Below are 22,442 nucleotides of genomic sequence, written 5' to 3' on the forward strand. Positions count from 1 at the left end.
GGTTGCTGCTTGGTCTCACTTTACTAACTTAGCTCAACTAAGCAGATACTCTTACTTGAGTGTTCTTCGGAGTATAGTATTGGTATCAATGAATTCAGTGTCAGTGCTGTAACAGGAGATGAATGGTAGTTAAGAGTCAAACATCAGAGAGTTGTAAACAGTCCACAAACCTGCCTGGATTTGTGCCACTCCTCTTTGTCTTTACTATGTAGGTGTGTCATGTTACACTCAGTTTGGTCAGCCCCAGGAAGACCCTCTGACATTTCCACACACTGATTGACTTGCGTGCCTTGAGTTTCATGTCCATAACATTTTATTTGAACACTTACCATAGTAAAATAAATTTGCCATACAAGTCTTTTGTAATTGACTAGAAAGCAATAATCTTCTACTTGCTCTCCAGTAAAGAACATTCATATAAACATGTCCCAGGGGTTTCTTTTGCAGAGAAAACTCAAATTGCAACAAATTAAAGTTTGCCAGATAATGCTTTCAATTATCGTAACTATTAAGGTAATCTATGTAATTGGCGAATGTGTTTAAGTTGGCCTGGAGGTGTCGAAAGATGTGACTGGTCTAACAGGAGTTTCAGACTGCGGTTGCCATCTAACACTGGCACCGACCCAAAAGCAACATTACTCAGCGCCGTCCCTTTAACTGTTTCCTCATCAGTTACAGGACGTAAATAAACACACCGCACATTTTATCCTTATCATCTTGTGAAAGATCTGACCTTTTTATCTGTTTATAAATAACTTTCAAAGAATGATAACACTCCATAATTATCAGTGTGTTTTGTTTTTGGCTTAAAACATTGAATGTTTGTTTGTGTTTCTCTTGCAGGTATCTCATCAGTCAGGGTGCCAGTGTAGGTGTCGTGAACAGTGAAGGTGAGACACCGATGGACATCGCCGAGGAGGAGGCGATGGAGGAGCTCCTGCAGAATGAGATCAACAGACAAGGTATCAAAGACACCTTGAATTCTTCTTTCTGGTCCATTTTGGACTAATGGATCATCCTTCCCTCAACCCAAAATGCCCTGTGAAGAGTTTTATAAACTCTTAAAATGTATCAAGTGTACTTGGATAGAAGGATACAATACAAAAAGTGGATAGGGATAGAATATGATATGGGGAGGATAGGACAGAAGACGATACAATACTTTGTAAAGGATAGGATAAGATATACTTTAATGTCCCCTCTGGGAAATGTTCTTGGACTCAAGGGCTGCACACATTTAGCAGCCTCTACAGTGACAACAATAAATACAAACAATAATAACAATCCACATGTAAACAGAGAAGCACATACCTGATAAAACCACAAACATTATATATTACACATTACACATAATGCTCAAGTTCTGCAAAAAAACATCATCAGTATAAGAAAAAGATAAAAAAATACAACTACACTATTGCACAACACACACAGCCTTAAACTTCTTTAAAATTTTGATTGTAGTCGGCACAAAAGAGTTTTCAATAAACTGTTGGTAATATAGCTTTAGCCCAAAAGTTCTGTATCATTTATGCAAATTATTATGCAGTGATGTATTTCTGTGCTCTAGTCAAATATGCAACATGAACACTGTAAAGGTTGTTTGTGTTTTCTCAGTGACAGTCTCTGTTTTAGTACCACGAAATTTGATAACACCATGAAAGAGCACTAACATGTAATGAGCTGTGCTGTGCTTAGCGTCTTAATGTCACCATAGCTAGGAGGGGCTCGTATGAGTTTGTTGTAAAATAGAGCCTGAGCTCTGACGGTTTTGTACTCCCTTCCTTGAAGAAAAAAATCTTACATAATATCAAAAGGTGATCCAGCTGTGTTGTGAGCATTCATGTGATGATTCCAAACTCAAAATTCGAGTCTTTCTATTTTTGGCCAGGCAGGGCCGGGGCATTCTTGAGATGATGAAAGGCCCTCCCCTATGGTGAGAGGCCAGGCACAGACGTGTTAACTGGCCCGGGGCCAGAGGGGTGCTCCTCAGCTCATATTCACTAATAAAGCTTTGCTGGCTTTGTGTTGTCTGGGGGCACCTTTAACCAGCTTTAAATTCTCTGATTTTACTACAGGTGTTTGTGGCTTGCGTGCAGACAGAAATGCCACTTTTATAGCCACGGTGAGATGTGAAATTAAAGCCTGCACAGCTAGCCCAATAGGGTTTATGGTTTTTAATCCATGCATCTACCAGCATCATCATTAGAAATATAATGTATCAAATGATTATACACTGCATGTTTAATAAATGATCAAGACTTAATTTATACAGCACATTTGATACGAGGGGGAAGTTTAAAATGCTTCACAAGAAACAATGGAACCTTTTACGAAACAGGCCAAATACTTTTCATTATAAATAAATAAGGGCCCAAAAATGCAGCAAAAGGCAAGAAGAGGTTATGCTACAAACAATACAATATAAGGAAGAGGAGAGAACAATATGTAGTGCATCTAGCATCTGTTGCAATCTTGGAGAAGAAAATCTTTCAGATACTTGTTTATTTCCTGACAGGCCTCTAAGCTAAGGTCAAAGTGTTTGAAAAAGGATAATGGCAACCAGTGATAATTGGACCCAGAGTACTGTTTTCATACTGAGCTCCTTGAACTTGTTATATAACGACTGCGATAATGTACTCACCCAAACCTTTAAACTTCTCGGCCACCAGCTGCTGTCAGCTTTGATTTGCCGGCGTCTGATAGATGCGCCGCCTCCTCTAAGATCCATCGCTAATGGATGCAGAACCAAAAGTACATCTTCATTTATCATGCCCCTGGACGAACTTTTAAATATCTTTCAGTATTTTGGACATTATTTCCTCAGGTTTGTGAGCAATATAATTATTCTTGACAGACTTTTCTATAAATCAGTTTTTTTTTTGTTGGTATAAATCTCCAGTGAAGAGTGAATCTGTGCTGATCCTGGCCCCGGGGGCAGCTGCAGACAATCCACTGCTCAGTTCAGTCTCTATGCTACTCGTAGCAGGCAGCATTATGCAACGAGCTGTTGTGTAACGCTCCCGTATGTTTGTAATGTGATTTTCTCCTCTCAAAGAGACACCAGTCATGGGGTTAAACTTGTTAGCGAGTGGCCATAGTTTACCCTCCACGGGAACAACCTCAAGATGCTCTCCTTGACCTCAGTTGGGTCAAGTGACTGGACAGCCTGTCTGCCAGCCTCTCTCTCTCTCTCTCTCTCTCTCTCTCTCTCTCTCTCTCTCTCTCTCTCTCTCTCTCTCTCTCTCTCTCTCTCTCTCTCTCTCTCTCTCTCTCTCTCTCTCTCTCTCTCTCTCTCTCTCTCTCTCTCTCTCTCTCTCTCTCTCTCTCTCTCTCTCTCTCCCCCCTTTATCAGCTGCTTCAAGAGGGCTGCTGCTGTCCTTGTAGTGGACTAAAGGTGGAGAGTATCACAGATGTCTCTAGCTTTTAGATTTGAATGATGGTAGTTTACGCCTAGCTAAAAAAACAAAACAATTTGGCTCCTTTCTTCTCGACTTATCTTGAAAGCGAGTCACTGTTGTAAGTCTTGCTCCAGGGTAGATTTCTTGAGGCCATATTTTTTTTGATTGATTCAGGATGACTGTACCAAACGTTTGTCCCACTCTGAGTTGGTATATTCCCATTGAACTTAAGGGGAATCCACATTGGTCTATTACATTTTCTCTCCGTCTGCTCATGTAGAAGATGTGCTGTTCTCTGTAAAAAATAAAAAATAATAAAATAAAATAAAAAAAATCTAAACTTTGAACTGCTGCCAAGTCCTCCGCTCTGTTCTTGTTTTGTAGTTCCTACTTAGAGGCCATTAGGCTCACTGCTTTTTATAGACTCAGTGTAGGTTACTTCCCAAGAGATCACAGGACTTCGCCCTACCTGGCCGGCTCCCATTGCCTATATTCACTGAACAGCTCTGAGGTTTCTTCTGTTCCTTTTCCAGGTGACACGTATATCAAACTTAATAGACTTGATGTAAACATACCTTGCATTGAATATAAAAGATTAATAAGCATATGTAACTGTTATAAAAATGTGGCTTGAAATAGATGGGGGGAAAAAACCTTGACCCCTTGATTTTGTCACTATAACAAGGTTTAAATGTCTACAGGTACAGGTAGAAAAACAAAGAGAAAAATCTGCCAGTGTGCAGGGTCTCTATCCCAGTATTGTATCAAAGTTTGAAATTCTGCTTTTTTGACAACCTCACGCTGATGGCCAACATTACTGAGTCAACCGCTTGGTTTGAAATAATACATGAAATCAAGTCAAACATAAACTCAGACACTGAGTCATCTTCTTCCCATTTGGTTTCACTTTCTTGGACCTCGGTTCACAAATCATCTCAATGAGTAACATGTCCGCCCTCGAAAAATGCAGAATATTACTGCTGACTTGCTCTCTTTGAGCCTTTGTTGAATGCACACAGCTTTTTGACTGATTTTTGAAGACGCTTAGGCCAACTTTCAAGCACACAATCCTTGACAAAAGGATGGCTTTGTTTTTGGAAACATTGCTGCTCATTGCTCATCAGCTCTCCTTGTGCTTCTTCCAGCTTTCAAACCTCCTGGTTGATTAAGACTTTTCCTCTGCCTGCCCCCTTTCTCTGAAGCCAAACTTGCACACGCAGATGTCCTCTTTCATTCGCTTAAAGCTCGAAGGCAATCTCCGAGCTTTCTAGGGGTTGTCAGGAAGTGAGTGATGATGTACTTGGGAGTAGAACAAAAAACAAAAACCTATAAGATCAGCTGAAGTTTTGGCTCCGTCCCCTGCACACTTCTCGAATCACTGTTTATACAGTTCGGCGCTGTTAACTCTCAGCTGATGACTCGACGGGTCGCGCTGCAGCACATTTCATCCCGTCTTGTGTTTCAGCCAGGTGTCAACAAGACAATACAGGCCTCCTTTCTCCGCTGCGCCGCTTGCAGCTTATAGCTTAGACATATTGACCCACTTAACCGGCTGAGGCCTGTGTGTGTGTGCAGCCACTATTTCATTGTGGAATTGACAGAATTTTGGTTAAAAAAAAAAGAAACCTGAAGCAGAAAAAGTGCTTTACAACTCCCTCTAGTGGCCAGAAAGGTTGCTTGAATCATTTGATGTAATTTTTCCCTTCTGAGATCATTGAATGCAATGAATTAGATTAAAGCACCTGTGAGGAGTTTTAATCTTGTTATGAAGCAGCTTGAAATGAATAATGATGCGTCTTACTGACCTACGAGTTTATATAAGAACATCAGTGAGAAGATGACTTGCTTCTAAATGTCTGTTTTTGATGCCAGTAAACTCTGCGGTGGGGGAGGTGTCAGACTAGGCCTTTTTTTTCTTCTTCATTTACCACAGCAAAAATTGAAGTTAGTCCTATGTTTGACTGTTACAGGTAGCAACGGTTGTTTCTTTTGTTGGGGAAAAAATTACCTCATTACCTCAACATGTACAGGACAAAATCATAAGGAGGATTAAAGGTATCGCTTTGTCCACAGGGGGCGCCAAAATCAATTCAAAGCAAAAGTCCCTCATAGGAGCGTTTACCAATTTCTGTTCTCTCCATTGTGTTTTATGCTCAAAAACCGCTGTAATCTATTCCACACATTCACATACCTCTGTGTAGATGCTCAGTCCTCGGCTCGCTGAGGTTCAGTGTTACAGCTGGCAGCTTGTTCCTTAAGCATGCAGGTAATCCTCCCGTGCCACTTTTAACAGCATCACTCTCTTCTGTCACTCACCAGGGGTGGATATCGAGGCAGCCCGCAAAGAGGAGGAGCGGATCATGCTGAGGGACGCCCGGCAGTGGCTCAACATCGGCCAGATCCAAGACGTCCGGCATGCCAAGTCCGGGGGGACGTCGCTCCACGTGGCTGCTGCCAAGGGATACGTCGAAGTTTTAAAGTAAGCAGTCGCTTTGATTGTACAGGTAGAAGAGCGAGCGCATTATTGCTCTTTCTTGTATAAATCATTTCCTGTTTTCTACCATATGAAAAGCTATTTATAGTCAAGGCAGTCATGAGGCCTAGCGTTGTAGGTTCTTTGCTTTCTGCATTTTGTCAAAGTGTTGTTCTGACAGTTTCTGTGGGTTGTTAATAAAGCTCCACAGCTCGAGGAAAGGATCCTCAGCTGCTTGTCCATCTGCTCTGGGAAGCCAGCCAGCTCACTCTACTGCCATAGATAGCTCTAAGATCTCTCATGTTTAGTGTGACTGCCTTTTGCAAGACACAGATCTAAAATTGTCCCACGTCATAGCTGAAACATTAGAGTTTTAAAAAATCAGCAAATCTCCTCCTGCACTTGTTTAGGGATGACTCAAATTTTTCAGATTATGTGTCCACGTGTTTAGAGGTTGTATCTCATAAATCTGATCCGAGGCCACAACGCTGACGCACTTCCAAAAGCCTCGCTGCACTTTGGAAGATTAGTACATTTAATTCTAAGAAAAAACTGGGTTTTTTTGTTTCCCCATTCCTCCTCTGTGCAGGCTTTTAATCCAAGCAGGGTATGATGTAAATATTAAAGACTATGATGGCTGGACTCCTCTACATGCGTCCGCACACTGGGGCAAGGAGGAGGCCTGTAGGATACTGGTGGAGAATCTGTGCGACATGGACCTCATTAATAAAATGGTGAGTTACTAGCACTGTCAAAAAGCCTGTTATTGAGTGCAAAGCAACCCATATATTAGATAACTTTTACTTCTTTATTTCCCTCAGGGCCAGACGGCTTTTGATGTAGCAGATGAAGACGTTCTGGGATACTTAGAAGAATTACAGAAAAAGCAAAATCTGGTGAGTCAGTGTGGCTGCAGAGGACAACTTCAGCAACCGTTTTAATGCTGGAATAAATTAGAATCAGATGACGGATTGTGTCCCTTGTGTTCCTCCCCTCCCTGAACATATCTGTTTTTCTTTATTTTCAGCTGATTGGTGACAAGAAAGATGTTAAGAAATCTCCTATAATCGAAACAACAACCACTGGGGACAACAACCAACCACTGAAACCACTCAAGAGGTAAACAGCGTAATATTGTAAACTGATGAATAGAAACCATTGATTCAGCCTGCACATCTGGGGTTGGAATATTATGTTGGAACAACTGTTATTATTTTTTACTGTAGCCTTTATTTCATCAGAAAAGGCTTGTTGACAATAAAAAAATCAAAAAAAAATCTCCTTTTTGTGTCCTTGCCAAGAAAGGCAGCAGCACAGTTAACAAAGTTACATACAAACAGAATTCAAGATTCATGACTTTAATACATTTACAAGACTTGGAATCAGAAGTAGAGCCCGACCGACTTATCATATAATTTTATTTAAAATATATTTTTAATTCCTTCTCCCAGCTCAGAATACAGATTTACTGAGGTGTCGTTGTTTTCTGAGTTACAGACGTGTACTTTTGTGTTTCACAGCAAAGAAACGCTGCTCCTGGAGCCGGAGAAGAGCGCCCCACGCATCGAGACCTTAGAACCCGAGAAGGTGGATGAAGAAGAGGAGGGGAAGAAGGACGAATCAAGCTGCTCCAGCGAAGAAGAGGAGGATGAAGACTCGGAGTCAGAGACTGAAGCAGGTACTGTGTGTGAGGGTTTATGTCAATTATTACGCTGACTCGGTCATCAGGTCAAAACTGAAAAGAGGTTCATGATTTCATAAAGCGGAGTATCAGGTCATACAAAATAAAACAACAGATTTTGTGAATAAAGTTGTAATAAAACAAGAATGAAGGTATAATATTATGAGAATAATGTTGTGATTTTACTAGTGTAAAGTTATTCTATGAAACAAAAATGACATGATGAAGTAAAGTTATCTGCTGCCATGGTACAACGAACAGCGGTTGTAGAAACCTGCTCAGGCTGCTGAGGAGACTTAGTTTCATGCACAGTCCTTTCAGAGTCCTGGTACTTATGACAACAATTCAACAACAGCAGGTAGAAAATGAAGATATGCCAAAACTCTTTCTCAGTGCCACAAAACAAGTTTTGAAATCACAATATTTTGACCAGCGTTCATCTTCAGGTGATTATTCCATGTACCACATCCCTTTATATTTAGATTTGTAAACCATTAGGCTGCCAGGCGCTGTGATGGCAGGTGTCGTCAAACATTCAAAAACACAAATATATTCAAATTTTTCTCATAATGTTAGGACTTCATTATGGAAATCAGATCATCTCAGGTTAGGCTCTAAAAGTTCATCAGTTAGGATGCTAATACATCAATGATCATTTTCTTACTTTTTCAAGCGCATGTCTCAAAAATGGTTCCCATGCATTTGTGGGTGTACTCAGCTCCTTATATCTTATTTCCTTTTGACCTCCTCCAGACAAGACCAAGCCTGCAGCATCAGTGAGCAACAGCACGACGCCCGCCCCTTCCACCATCACAGTGACCTCTCCAGCAAGTCCAACTAACCAGGTGACGACCCCCACTTCACCAGTGAAGAAGGTATGATCTGGTGGATGAAAATGTTATCACCTGAACCCTGCGCAGACAGCCGGCAGAGTGCACTCAGATGAAGCGACTTAGTTTTCAAACCAACCTACATCATAGTTTTAACCCTCAAACCACATTACATGGTCGCTGCACCTCCCCGCTTTCACGCAGCAAATGGAACTTCGCTCCACTGAGACACATTGGAGCCTTTCTGTGTACGCAGATCAGTCAAATTCATAATCTATTTAGTTTTTCCTCCCCCTTGAATACAAACTTAATTTCACAGTCGGTTGGATATTTAAGGGGTTTGAATAAATGAGTTCCGATTATTCTCGAGGCCGTCAGAGAAATCACTTTTGATTTACTCTTCATGTTGCAGCACACTGAGCATGCAAAGTAAATGAACGCCTAGTTTTTCATGAGCTTTCATGAAATATGGGAATGGCTGGCACAGATGGGATGATTGGTGGATGTTTAAGATGGAGTTAGCAGTTTACTAAATGACTGTTGGGGTGTTATTATAGAGCAGTGGATATGGATGCTCTGCAGGAATAAAACTAGGGCTTCTCAGTAGGCATTTCCCCCCCCCCATTTGTGAGTCTGCTGCCCTCTGCTGGTCAAATAAGGCCAAACATTTTAACTAAACTGAACCCGGTGTTCACTTTCCAAGGACATGTGTGCTGCATCAGTCCAATACATTTAAACAAAAACGTAATGTGGCATCGTGTTTAACCCTTTAGGCTCCCAGAATGTGCGAGAAATGTTTGCAGTTCACTTTCATTTAGAAAAAAACAAAAGGATTATAGAGGGGATCAAATGGAACAAAATGACCTTATTAACACGGTGGACATTTTTTCTCTCTAACCTTCACACAAAGCTGAATTAGTAATATAAATCATTTCAACGTCTCCTGATTGATAAGATACTACAAAGACTAGCTCGACAAAAACTCATTTTTTACAGTACGCTACGGGCAGACGCTGTGTTCTTACCTTCAAGATCTGAAGGTTTATTTTTAAGCTTTGACGCTTTCAGTACTGTCGATCATTTGAAAAACAAAGATTGTACCATTTTCAGACATGCGGTATCGAAGAGTACTGAAACATTTTAAACCCTTACTCCGGACCGCATCGTCATTTCACTCTCCTGAATGCAGCCCCAATACAGAGGCCACCTTTTTGGAGGGGGGGGGGGTCTTCTTTCTGAGTTTGCACCCTCAGTCCCCATGTCTTGCAATCAGTGTCCCACCTGCCTTAGACGACCTGAATGTTTCTGTTCTCGGCTTCTTTTCTCGCAAAGATCTTCTTGTTTCAGTCCTTTCTTTGAGGCCTAGAGCTGCTCACACAACACAATGTCTTCTGTCTTAACAAGAGTGAACCAAATCATTAACAACGTCCAGTTTTTGACACTACCAAACAGTAATGGTAGCCCCCCTCCCCTTCCCCCCCTTCCCTGGTTTGGCAGTAAACATTGTGTGGTGTGACTAGGCCTTTAAAAGAATCTATCCTTGCTCTGAAGTGTGTTTCTTTTGCTGCTTCTGTCTTATTCTGGCTTCTTTTTTTTGTTTCTGTCTCATCCTCCCCACCCCTCCCTTGCTCTCTGTCTCTGCGTCTTTCCTCATCCTGGGCTCTTGTCTTGGTTGGCTTTAGTCTGATTGTATTACTCCCCACATGCCTGTGGCGGAGCCAGGCTGTCCTGCATTGTGGCGACAAGGCTTGCGCAAAACTGGCATTTCTCTAGTGCCTAAAAAACCTATGGTGAGGCATTTGGTGTGCACCAGAGTTCTTCTCTCATCCTACATGCACCTGTGCACTCACAAAGAACATAACACCCCCCCCCCCCCCCATCCCCTCCTTCTAACCACCCTGGCTCCATCCAGTTGATGCTTACGGTCACTCATCAACCCTCCGTGGTGTTGTTTGCACTTTTAGTCAGACGTTGCACCGCCCTGATTGTGCCTTCACCGTGTTTCTGTGTGGCTTTTCTGTGCTTCGTTTAGTTACCTGTCTTGTTTTTGAGAGTTTGTTTTGTGGTTCAACTTGACTTAACAGTCAACGCCTAACAGGTTAATGACCCCTTCACCACCTACTGAACGAGAGCGTTTCGTAGCTGAAGTAGATGTGATCGTGACTCCTAACTGGCATGCCCTTCCTTAAAGAATAATCTCATCTTTAAAAACCAAAGCCTTTGAAGCTTAACGCAAACCCGGTTTGGACTTCTCTTTGTGTTCACTCACCAGGACGACTAAAATCCTAATTAAACATATTCATAAAAAGCAAAGATTGTGCGTTGACCTGCTGCCCTTCATCCCTCCCAGGCCACTCAGCCCGCTCCGAAAGTCTCCGCCAAAGTGGAGGACGACAGGAAGGACGAGTCCCCGTCATCATGGCGGCAGGGTTTGAGGAAGACGGGCAGCTACGGGGCGCTAGCGGAGATCACAGCCACCAAGGAGGCTCAGAGGGAGAAGGACACGACCGGGGTGATGCGCTCAGCCTCGAGCCCTCGCCTAACCTCCTCGCTGGACAACAAAGAGAAAGAGAAGGTCAACTGTCACAACGTTTCATTAACTTTCTCAGTAATCTGTTTTCTACTCAGACTGCTCAGTCTCTAGAATGTCACACACATAATTAATCCTTAAATCAAACTTTACTCACCGTATACATTACAGCAAGGCTTCAGGAAAATGTATTTTTCCCCCAAAAATGTTGTGACTGATACAACATAGTGCACGGTTCTGTTTTCATTGCGAATAGAAGACAATACGCTGATAGAAAATCTCCATTTCTATTCCAAAAACCAAAAAAGCTTAAAGTGTAGGACATAAAACTAAGATTCTGGTTTGTCCCTTCGTCTACAGGAGAAGGATAAAGGGACCAGGCTGGCCTATGTGGCCCCCACCATCCCCAGGAGACTGGCCAGTACTTCGGACATCGACGAGAAGGAGAACAGGTAAGCCGAGCTCTTCTGCGTCAACATGTGTTTAGCATGAGCGGCACCTGCTGCCCACTGCTGTGTGTTGCTGGCTAAAGCCACAATGCTCTCTCTGCATGGCGTGTGTGGCACTCAGTCACTGCGTTTGGTTTACGATGTGCAGAAGAATATTTGGTAGAAAAATAAAGAGAACATATTTAGCATATATATTGCAGTTTCTATTTGTGGAAGATCCGGGTACTATTTTAGCCTGTGGTTCCCCAGGGACTCTACTTCTCTGATACGTAGCGGCTCATACACCCGGCGGCGCTGGGACGACGACCTGAAGAACAGCGAAGGCAGCGCCTCCACCAACCGAACCCCCAGCTACCAACGCAGGTCAGCCTCTGCCGCGACACAATCCTCCAACCTTCTTCTTCATCATCATCATCATCATCAGATCTCTGTCCCCGTCTGATCTGATCATCCATTATGAAGTTGACTAGCTCGTAGACAGCATTGACAGTTATATATCCATCATCTACTGTACATTCTGCTCGGGTTATGTCATCAGAGATATGTCGGTACATGCTTTGATGCACAGCAGCAGCAGCAGCTACTGAGATAACCGTGCAGAAACGCCTCTCTCTCTCTATCACTGCCACAGAGTCTGTTGCATGACTGTACGTGTCCTGTCAGGTTGCTGTGCCAGTGAGTTTACGCTGCATTACTCAGATATTTTTACGAGTCTATATACCTGTCTGGCTACCAAATCAAAACACATTTTCAGGTGTGATCATGGCACAGAACCTCGATTTGGACTTACGCTGCACGCATGTCATATGGGGAACATACTTGCTGGAAACCCTCTTTTTAGAATTAGTTTTTAAGTTAAGGCTTCTTTGGAACTTGGTTTGGTATTTAAAAACAGAAACTTGGAAACACCTTCCCAAATTCCCAATTAAAAATGAATGAAATTCATATATATTTTAAGGTTGCTTAAGCTCCTCTGGAATTTACTTTTTATTCAAAACTTCAGGAATAAAATCCTGAAATATGTTAAGGTTTAGGTTCCTTTTAAGTATTGGTAAGTTGGGAACTGTTGAATTGGATTTCTCAAAGTTTCCAACATGAATTTCTCCCAAGTTGTTCGAGTTACTTAGGATCTTGTGTTTTATACTTCTAAGGTTTCCGACAAAATTCGACAACAAGCAGTTATTTACGTGGCGAAAGCTGCTGGAGAACTTGTAGATTTCTTGTTTTCCCAACAAAAAACCTTAACTCATGACAAGCCAAACCCAGGATAACTTTACAGATGTTGCTTTCAACATTCCCAGCTGACCCCATAAGACATGAATGCAGCGATAGTGTGCAAAGCTTTAGTCCTGAATATAAATGTTTCTTATTCTGTATCTGTGTGTTTTGTTTGTGTGTGTGTGTGCGTGTGTGCCACCAACGCTAACATGCCTCTCTCGCCCACCCGCCTGCCAACACACCAGCACGTCCCACACGCTAGCACTAGGGCGGAGCGGCAGCACGCGGGACGTGCCAGCCAAGTCTTCGTCCACCTCCAACTTGGACCCTAACACCTGTAATACTAAACCCTGGCAGCCACCCTCCTCCCACTACCAGTCTTACAGCATTTACCGCAGGTACACCAGCCTCACGGGGGGCACCGCCGTCTCTACACCCACCTGTCCTCTCTGACTGTGTGTCTCTGCGCTGCTGGAGTTCCTACCATGTGTTGTGTGTTCCTCTGGTTGCCTTTGATGTCATCATGATCACTCGAAGGGGTCAAAGCTGGTTCACTACAACGATAATATGTTACTGAAGTAATAATGTAAATCAAGTCTGCTGTGTTAGCACTACACTGCAACCAGTCAGTTTGTTCAGCGTCATATCTACTGCAGCAGAAGCAGTTAAACTGTTCTTTCTAATTCAACTGTACAATATAATGTAGGCACTAATCTTACACAACATTAACAAAACATTAACCCTTCCTTTGAATTTCTAAAAAAACAACATGAATCCATCACTTCACAGATATAGTGATTTACTTTAAATAACACTAATCACCACAGAAACATTTTCCTTTCCTGATTTTAGCTCATAGTTCTAGTAAACATTTAGTCGTCGTTTTTGAAGAGATGGTGAAATAACAAGCCCGTGCTGCAGCGCCACAGAGTGGTCGACGGTGGTCACTACTTCCCTACGCTCTTTTTGCACTTAGCTGAAAGCTATGAACAGACTGCAGTAATATTGTGATGTCAATTCAAGAAGCATTAGGGGGAAATAAAAGCTGGTTCCTACAAAGAAAAGTTGTAGTGAGAGGAAGAAGGAACAGTTAATTCTACAGTTTTGAGTCACAAATGTCCAGAAATTCTTCAGTGTAACAGTTTGCTAAAACAAAAAACAACCCATCACAGTGAAACACAAGTCCTACAATATATAGATCCTAACACAACTTTTTTGCTTCCAGAATGCTGGTTGCTTATTATCTCAGTGAATCCTCTCAGCCGAATAAGTGAATGCATTCGTCATCGTTGTTGTGGTCATGTCGCTGTGGTCATGTCGCTGTGTCCGGGCCTCTTGCTGTGTTTGATGTCCGACTCTTTGTCCTCCAGCGGCTCTTTCGGAAGACGACACGAGGATCTGAGTTCTTCGACCACCTCCTCCACGACCACCACCACCTCCTCATCTGTTACCTCGCCCACAGGCCACCGCGGCCTGCTCTCCAGCCTGGGCTCCTCCTCCACCCGCACTGGCTCCACCAGTCTCACCAGCAGGTACACCAGCAACACCGCAGCTTGTATATAAATTACAATGTAAACTAGTTATGCTACTCGGTGGCTTCTGATAAAGCAGCCGTATTCAATTTAAAAACTGGTGATATGCAATTAGAAGTGATGTAATTTCCCCTGGTAGACGATCTACTGTATATCTAGGTGGACATAGTCATCCTGATGTCACACACTTGTTTTTGAACCACCAATCTGAAGCCTCCACTTTGGCAATATGTGTTTGTTCATCTTGTTTGGTTTAAGCGCCAGATACAACCTTTTGGGACCAAAAGATAGAGTTTGAGATGAGCGAGGTGTCATCATATGCTATGATAGAAGCTAGCGATAGCAATCTGTATCTGTAATTCATGTGTGTTTCTAAACATATCCGATGTGTGAACAGGTACTGGTCAGAGGAGAGTGCAGAAAGGGAAAAGGAGAAGGAGTCTGCTGCAGTCATCCCCACTATGAACACTGGCTCTACCACGACCACCACTTCCACCACTACCACCGCCATATCTACCACCACTGGCACCGGCACTGGGCCAGAGAGACGCAGGTGACAAAGCCACACACAGTTTTAACTCCACATTTCACCTACGCTTATCCTTATATACAAGTATGCTAATTAATGCCTTATCTGACGGAATTAATTTATTTTTAACTCCCTATTTTCTACTCCTCCTATTTTGGAGCAAATCGCACATCAGCACGTCTTTACTTAGTGAACATGAAGTTAACAGAAAGCTACTACACATTCTTTCTGTCAATGTCAGGGAACAAAAAAGAAACCCTTGAAAGTACAACATATGAAACAATATAATATAAAACGTGTAGAAATAGATGTAACAGGAGATTTGTACAGTTGTGCGGGAATTTAAATTAAAACGAGAGCATTCACCTTCTTAGCTCCCGTTAACAAACAGTGATCTGGATGCATTTCCTCTGTTTGAGAAAAGGGTGTGTGTGTGTGTGTGTGTGTGTGTGTGTGTGTGTGTGTGTGTGTCGTCTTCACGTTTACAAACAGTGAAAGGAGAAGGAAGAGTTTGTCACAGGTGCAGGTCAGAAGTGGAGCAAGTGAGTGTTTGTCACCGAAAGCACAAGTGTGTGAAAGTGGCTTTGAGTGTGTGTGTGTGTCTCCCTGAAATAAGCCTCCTGTCATGGTGGGAGTCGGCACCGTTTCGCAGCCTGAACCCGCTTCATCGACTTTTCCCTTATAAGGACGGTGGGCAGAAGCTGCAGATTCTCCTCGAGGATAAAGCCCCCCTTCTGCACTGAATGTGTTCATACGTCTCAGTGTGTCACACTGACAGAAAAGTGCCAGAATAGCTCACTGTTTTGGTTCCCGAGCTGCGTTGCCTCTTTGAGCCTGATACTGTTTTAGCGGGAGGTTGAACATCCTGTTTCAACACTTTAACTTAAAGATTGTTTTTAAAGCGTCATCCTTGGAAACACAAACATTTTCCAGGAATGTCCTGCCTCACATCATCCTCAGTGCCTTGTACCCCAACGTTCATTTGGACGTAGATAGCTGCATATAAACACATATACATTTATGTGTTTATATGCAGCTATGAGTTAACTGAAGTGTGCTGACATTAGCCTGCTAACACAACAATGCAGGACACAGGCAATTGCAGCTCGAGCCAAGGACATTTGGTCCACCCGCTTTATTATTTTTCTCTATCCGGTTGATCACATTCTGCCTCCTCACAGAATGATGGAGCTCTTTTGTGATCGTCCGTGTCGTTTTGTGTTTCAGATCATACCTGACGCCGGTGCGAGACGAGGAGTCCGAGTCCCAGAGGAAAGCCCGCTCCAGACAGGCTCGACAGTCGAGGAGGTCTACCCAGGTCAGATCACCACCTCTTCAATAATACATCACTTTACGGACTGTACCAAGATGTGAAACGACAGAAGAATCTACATTTCAACTAAATATGTACAAACCGTAACTTGTAGGCGACCCGGGTTAGCATTATGATTTTATAGCTATAGATTGTTTGAATAAATGACGTCATCCGGGCAGAGACGGCAGGTTTTGTGTACACAGGCTGCACTTAATGTTAGACTTGTAAGCTTGTAAAATATTCAGCTCTCTGTGCCAGAACGCTGTCTTATCCTGGATGAATCAAAGAGTTAGAGTTCAAATTAAACGACCCAGTTACACTTCTGATTTTTACTGCAGAGCTGAAAGATTTTATGAAATTGGAAGATTTTTGAAATGAAGATGATGAACTCAAGGTGATTATATTACTCTCTTCGTCCAGGGTGTGACTCTGACTGACCTGCAAGAGGCCGAGAAAATCGTACCCCGTCGTACCCCGAAGACCCGAGAGGAGGAGAAGGAGGAGAAAGAGAAGCAGGACAAGGAGAAGCAGCAGGAGGAGAAGAAGGAGACAGAGACAAAGGAGGACGATTACCGATCAAAGTACCGCAGCTATGAAGAGGTACATTCTTGCTCTCGGCGTCTGCGTTCACTTTTCCCCACAAACATGCCAGTGTGTCTGGAAAAATAAAAATAAAAATGTCTTCCCACTTGTCTCTCCCTTCCAGCGCTACCGGCCCTCGTCCTCCTCCTCCACCTCCGCCATTTCCACAGTCAGCACTGCCTCCACCCCGTCCTACTCTAGCACCGCGTTGTCCTCCAGTTCCAGCTCCCTCAACAGGCCTAACAGTCTGACGGGGATCACCTCCTCCTACAGCCGTTCGTCCAGAGATACAGAAAAAGGTCAGTAATTTAAAAAAAAAAAAAAAGGTGTAAAAAGGATCTTTTCCTGATGTGAAATCTGATTATTTTAATACCTTTCTATTTTCCCTCCTGTCCTTCTCGATGGTCAGAATTGGACAAAAAGGAGGAGGAGAAGGAGGGAGAGGACAAGTCTCAGCCTCGCTCCATACGGGATCGCAGGCGGCCCCGCGAGAAGAGACGCTCCACTGGAGTCTCCTTCTGGACCCAAGATGTAAGAGAATGAACACTTTGTGATGTTTAACATGAAGCCTAATACTCAGATTTTAATCACAATACATTTACATTCATGTAACTCATCTAAATCTTAGTGTGTTAAATTAGCAGTAGCTCTGTTAAGACAACTTCAAACCCCTGTGGCTTCTATCGTATAATCTGGATATCGCAGAGGCATGATGTCATCCCTCCTCTGTCTGTATCGCCACAGAGGCGTCAAAGGGGCGAGGCAGGATCGGCAGGGCTGTGTGTGTGTGTGTGCATGTCTGACTGTGTGTGTATGTGGAGCTCCTGCTTATTCTCTACATCTCGTGCTTCCGCAATTCTCTAACAAAATGTGAAATTCACAAAGTGGGACCCCAATTTTCAGCAGTTGTGTAATCAGTCTGACTGTACAGAGATGTAACGACAGAGGAGCTTTGTTACGGCACTGTTGTGATCTAATTCTAGTCCTTTTCAGAACGCAATCCCACATCTCATCTCAACAGCTGTCCTGCAATCCCTAAAGCTCCTATTGAGGACCTTTCAAGTTGTTTTGATTGTAGCGCCCCCTGTGAAAATCGTAGTAGTTTTCTGCTCCTGCTGTCTTCACAGTAGATCGTATATCACACTGTGAGGCTGTTTCTGCAGCCCGATGTTGATTGTCTCGTCTAACACCAACCCTGCAGCAGCTATTTCAGGCGCTAAAAGACACTTCATAGAAATAATAAATCTTAATGCAAATTGTCATTAGTTTTAATTTCAGTCTGTTTAGTCAGCAGCCAGAAACTCTTGAGAGCCGCTTTGATCTTTGTGATTTCAATCAGAATGTAAAAGAGAGCATTTTAACACAGCCACTCATCTAAATTCCTTTTTATATTTGATTAAAGATGACTCATTTAGGTCACTCCCCTCATGAGGTGCAGGAGTTTATGACACCTGTTCGACCCTCTTTGATCGCTGGGGAATTGAAGCTGCAAGTCATGTTTAACCCTCCTGTCCCCTTTTTTAAATCCAGGGTGATGAAAATGATCCGGACCAGCAGTCGGACTCGGAGGAGGGCAGCATCAAGGGAGACACACAGGTGACCCCATACACATACACACACACACACACACACACACACACACACCAGGAAAAAGTAGATGAAACTGACTTTTAAGCAGGAGCCCTCCAGCCCAAATCCAGCCAGTCCTCCTGCATTTGATGTGACTTCAATTTGATTCCTGCCCCCCTGAGCGTGCTCTCTCCTCTTCTCTCCTCATGTCTCAGACCAAACATTTCCAGTAGCCTTTGATATTCAATCTTCTGCCCTGTCCAGCTTTGATTTTCTACCCCTCCCACTTATCTCCCCTTTGCACCCTCTGCAGCCTTCAAACTTTCTCTTTTGCAACTTAGACATTCAAGTAACGGATTAACCATTCCTCCTCCTCATTGAAACACAAGCATAGAACAACATCCAGTTTTTGCACCGTGTATGAAAGACACAGCATTGGGAAGAAAGGGCACTGTTGTGAAAAAGAAATGGTGTTTGTCTTCTGCAGCACAACAGAGATCAAACAGTAGAATACAAAAAAAACCCAAGAACAATCAACAGGAAGGACACACGGCTTCCAGCCATCATTGACAGTAGGACAGAATAGAGGGTGGAGCTGCAACACATCACAGAGAAGGAAACGAGCAATCATCGCTGCACGGACATAGAAGAGCTTCTTTTTGTAGCGTGTCTTTCTATATGGAGTTACACTTGAATGTAAAGTGAAAAAAGAGTAATGCAGGTGTGGTCGAAAGTCTATACAGACTGTGAAAGCTTTCACATTACAAATATTGAACCTTGCCAGATTAAATAATGAGACAAGCAGACGGCCCGGTATGGCTCCTTTCCTGCATGTAAGTCCCCACTCTCTCCCTCCCTATAACTTCTGACTCCGCCCACTGTCCTATCTCTACAATAAAGGCCTACAAATCCCCCAAAATAAACCTTTTAAAATGCAGAATGGGACTGTAGTTCTCTTGCTGTTTATCTGATCATGTATGTAGATCATTTTCCTCTCAGGCTTCAGGGCTTCTTAACTCATATAGTAGCATTGTTGTGTCCCCCGCCCTCAGGAAACTGGCTGCAATTTCAAAATTGCTGGAAGCCAAAACCTCCCCAACCCGACCTCCTCCTCCTCTCCTATCTGATTTTCCTCTTGCACCGTTCTCAGGGAGTCTGACTGAGCACAGCAGGCCTCGAGGCGCTGTCTGACATGGCAGCTGTTTAGGAACAGGAGTGCATGTATTAGATGGTAGTGTTGTGTGTGTGTGTGTGTGTGTGTGTGTGTGTGTGTGTGTGTGTGTAGGAGGCTGATTGCAAAGGTCAGGAGCTGATGCATACAGAGAGGCTGCAGAATCTGAGAGTGGAGGTTTCAAATGAAAAACACATTCTGTTTCATCCTCCTGTTTAGTTTTTTGCAGCGAGAAGCTTATTGAAAATTCACAACTGGCATTAACATTTTATTTTGTTTTTGCTTTCTTACAGAGTGACAGATTGTCCAGGTAAATTCACCCCCATTCATATATATGTTATTTTTTTAGCATTATTCCTTTTATGTCTTCTTCTCTTTGTTCCCTTAATTAGAAGAGCCTGTTATTATCTCTTTACAGCACTTCATCCGTAGATCGTAATGATGCTCTTTTCAGTCGTGGCTACGGTGAGAGTCGGAGGACGTATTCGAGCCGGCTGGATAGAGACGACACCACTGACTATAAGAAGGTATGAGAACACGTTATAATCCTGACTGTCACAGTTTTCATGATTAGAAAGAAAAGGTGTCACTTTTTTTTTTTCGTACATGAAAGATATTTTTACTCCAAAATAAATTGTTCACATCCATTTTTTTATTCAGCACGTCTTTTTAGCCGTCCACCTGTCAGGGGTTACATTTCATTCAGCCGATTAAAAACAGCCTTGCTGTCACACAGGTGTGCCTTCAGCCTGCCACAGTAACACCTCCAATAAAATGTACAAAACACAACGCGTTGCCAAAGATGACGTAGATTTAGAGGGAGGCTGCAGGTGGCTTCCTTCCTGCAGGAGTAATGCCAGGAAAATGAGTAACAGAGCTGCAACAATAAATCAATCATGTGTCAACTATTAAATGAATCATCAGCTATTTGGATGATTGATTAATTAGACTGATTATTCAGAAAAAGTCAAACTGATTACAGCTTGTATCTTAACCCCTCTAGAGTAATGAACTGATAGTTATCTTTACTTTGTGGACAAAACCAAACATTTGAGGGGTTCCTTTGACGCTTTAGGGAACACTGATCTTGATTATTAGCAGTTTATTGGATGCCCGTCTACCTCAGGGATCAGTGCATGCACATCTCAACGTAGACTCAGTTCTGTATTGCTTCGTCAATATTGTTTCTGCAGGTTTTAATCGAAGTGTAGAAATGAGAATACGTCATGGATGGAATAAATTGACACTCGTTGACTTACCCTGTTGTCTCTCCCTGCAGCTCTACGAGCAGATCTTAGCTGAGAATGAGAAGTTGAAGGCTCAGTTACGTGACACAGACCTGGAGCTGGCAGACTTGAAGCTACAACTAGAGAAGGCCACACAGGTACACAAAAAATCCCAGCGCTCCAGACAATCAGCACTGAGTGAGGACTCCTGATGAGCTTTACCTCTGTTTCTTTTTTTCTTTTTCATCGCAGAGGCAGGAACGCTATGCCGACCGATCACAGCTTGAGATGGAGAAAAGGGTAAAGACACGACTACTTTATCAATGCAGCCCTTTTACATCACATACCTTTTACTTTAAAATGTTTAACTTGTATCTCTCTAAGATCTCAGACTGACTATAGAGCAGAAGTGCGCCTTTCTGTCATTCTTTAAAAACCCATCCTGCTGTAAACATGCTGGTAACACTACCGATCGGTTTATGTCTAAAGGTAACAAGCAGGCCCCAATTTCATCTGGGTGGTGGTATGATCTAAACCTGAGTTCTTTTTTTTTTTTTTAATCTTCTGCTGCTTCCTGTCATGTGTCACATGTGCCCTTATAGCCCGGGGTCAAAGGGGGAGGGGGGGGGGTGCTTTCCTCCCTCTCTCCTCGCCCCCCCCAGAACACACTGCCACCTTCTCTCTCTCACCTGTTTTTGACCCTCAGAGGGCAGCGTGTGGTCACCTTTTCTCAAGCTTACTCTGTGTGGAAAAAACAAAGTGTAATATAAATTATGCAGAAAGTAGAACAATTGTAGTCTTTACATTTGCTGTTGGAAGAACCCGTGCATGTGTGTGTGTGTGTGTGTGTGTGATTTGTCATGTTTTCACTCTCTGTTTTTTTTTAGTAATCTTGCTCTCTTCATCTGTGCAGCCATGAAACCATAACCTCCTTCTTTTATTACATCATTGATTCGTCTTAAGCCCCATTCCAGACCATCCTCCATGTGTCATTTGTCTTCACAATCATCATCACTTACAAGAATGTCCTTTTTTTTTTTCCACACAAAAAAAAAGACATTGAGTCCTCTGTTCATGATTCATTTCATAACCTTTCCATCCAACACGACCTCTAAGCGTCTTTCTCGACATCATTGTTTTAAAACCTCAATGATTGTCGAGGTTAAAATAAGCTGAATGAGTGCATCATTCCTTTTAATAGCCTCAGTTTTACACACATAGATAAAAGAGGGAGAGGGTGTAGCCACCGTTATGTAACCAGTTGGTTTAAGGACCATTCTTTTGACCCCACAGTTTAAAAATGCCAAAAATGACCCATATTTAGACTGAAGGGTGGAGCTGGAAAAGAGCAACGGGGTTAGTGGAGGTGTTAGCTAAAGCTATCAAACAAAAGCAGGCTCTGAAGTTCTTATTGGACCGCTAGCAGAGAGTTTTACAACTCCACATTATTTAGTCTTTTACCTTTCAAAGCCACAAGCTAGGGAGGTGCTGAACAGATTTGTAATTGATGTTTAAGGCAGCCAATAGCAGCCAGTTTCAGAACAACACAAACAAACCATAGCTTGATATTTGCTAGCTCACAGGTTCTGTGCAGGACAGACTTCAGAATTCAAGATTTTCATTAAAGGCAAAGAAAGTAAAAGTCCCTGAGAGCAGGAGGAGTTGACTTTCTTTATGTCACCCAGGAAACGCTCAACTTAAAATGTTATTTCCCACAAAAAAACAACAATTTTTTTTAGTTTTAGGTGATTAAAAAATGTAGGTTTAAGGCTTCACTTTTTTCAGAACTGGAGGTTACATCCACTCTTTTTTTTTCTCAGTCTGTGTGTTTTCATCCCTACATGTATCAATCCAAACTGGCTGTTGCTTGCAGACCCCCCCTCACAAGCGTTTGTTCATGTGTGAGTGTGTGTGCTGTCACTACACCCTCACCCAT

The 22,442-nt window shown here is 42.9% G+C and overlaps 1 protein-coding gene across 8 annotated transcripts in view; it reads left to right on the forward strand.

Moving 5' to 3' along the window:
- The window catches only part of ppp1r12a (protein phosphatase 1, regulatory subunit 12A), a 51,688-nt gene that overhangs the window by 23,695 nt on the left and 5,551 nt on the right, over nucleotides 1-22,442 (forward strand). For 2 of the 8 annotated variants that reach the window (XM_065951082.1, XM_065951083.1), the window contains exons 3-25: nucleotides 844-962; nucleotides 5,721-5,880; nucleotides 6,464-6,608; nucleotides 6,696-6,770; nucleotides 6,902-6,993; nucleotides 7,395-7,552; nucleotides 8,309-8,430; nucleotides 10,736-10,960; nucleotides 11,276-11,367; nucleotides 11,614-11,727; nucleotides 12,828-12,980; nucleotides 13,953-14,114; nucleotides 14,512-14,667; nucleotides 15,871-15,961; nucleotides 16,379-16,558; nucleotides 16,665-16,839; nucleotides 16,950-17,071; nucleotides 18,071-18,136; nucleotides 19,574-19,590; nucleotides 19,699-19,807; nucleotides 20,560-20,664; nucleotides 20,759-20,806; nucleotides 20,996-21,029. In XM_065951082.1, coding sequence (XP_065807154.1) covers nucleotides 844-962; nucleotides 5,721-5,880; nucleotides 6,464-6,608; nucleotides 6,696-6,770; nucleotides 6,902-6,993; nucleotides 7,395-7,552; nucleotides 8,309-8,430; nucleotides 10,736-10,960; nucleotides 11,276-11,367; nucleotides 11,614-11,727; nucleotides 12,828-12,980; nucleotides 13,953-14,114; nucleotides 14,512-14,667; nucleotides 15,871-15,961; nucleotides 16,379-16,558; nucleotides 16,665-16,839; nucleotides 16,950-17,071; nucleotides 18,071-18,136; nucleotides 19,574-19,590; nucleotides 19,699-19,807; nucleotides 20,560-20,664; nucleotides 20,759-20,806; nucleotides 20,996-21,029 — 2,720 coding nt within the window. The remainder of the gene's footprint in view (nucleotides 1-843; nucleotides 963-5,720; nucleotides 5,881-6,463; nucleotides 6,609-6,695; nucleotides 6,771-6,901; nucleotides 6,994-7,394; nucleotides 7,553-8,308; nucleotides 8,431-10,735; nucleotides 10,961-11,275; nucleotides 11,368-11,613; nucleotides 11,728-12,827; nucleotides 12,981-13,952; nucleotides 14,115-14,511; nucleotides 14,668-15,870; nucleotides 15,962-16,378; nucleotides 16,559-16,664; nucleotides 16,840-16,949; nucleotides 17,072-18,070; nucleotides 18,137-19,573; nucleotides 19,591-19,698; nucleotides 19,808-20,559; nucleotides 20,665-20,758; nucleotides 20,807-20,995; nucleotides 21,030-22,442) is intronic. The other 6 variants (XM_065951079.1, XM_065951081.1, XM_065951084.1 and 3 more) reach the window with 4 other exon arrangements.

The sequence above is a fragment of the Labrus bergylta genome, chromosome 23, assembly GCF_963930695.1.
Source record: "Labrus bergylta chromosome 23, fLabBer1.1, whole genome shotgun sequence".
NCBI classification, from domain to species: Eukaryota; Metazoa; Chordata; class Actinopteri; order Labriformes; family Labridae; genus Labrus; species Labrus bergylta.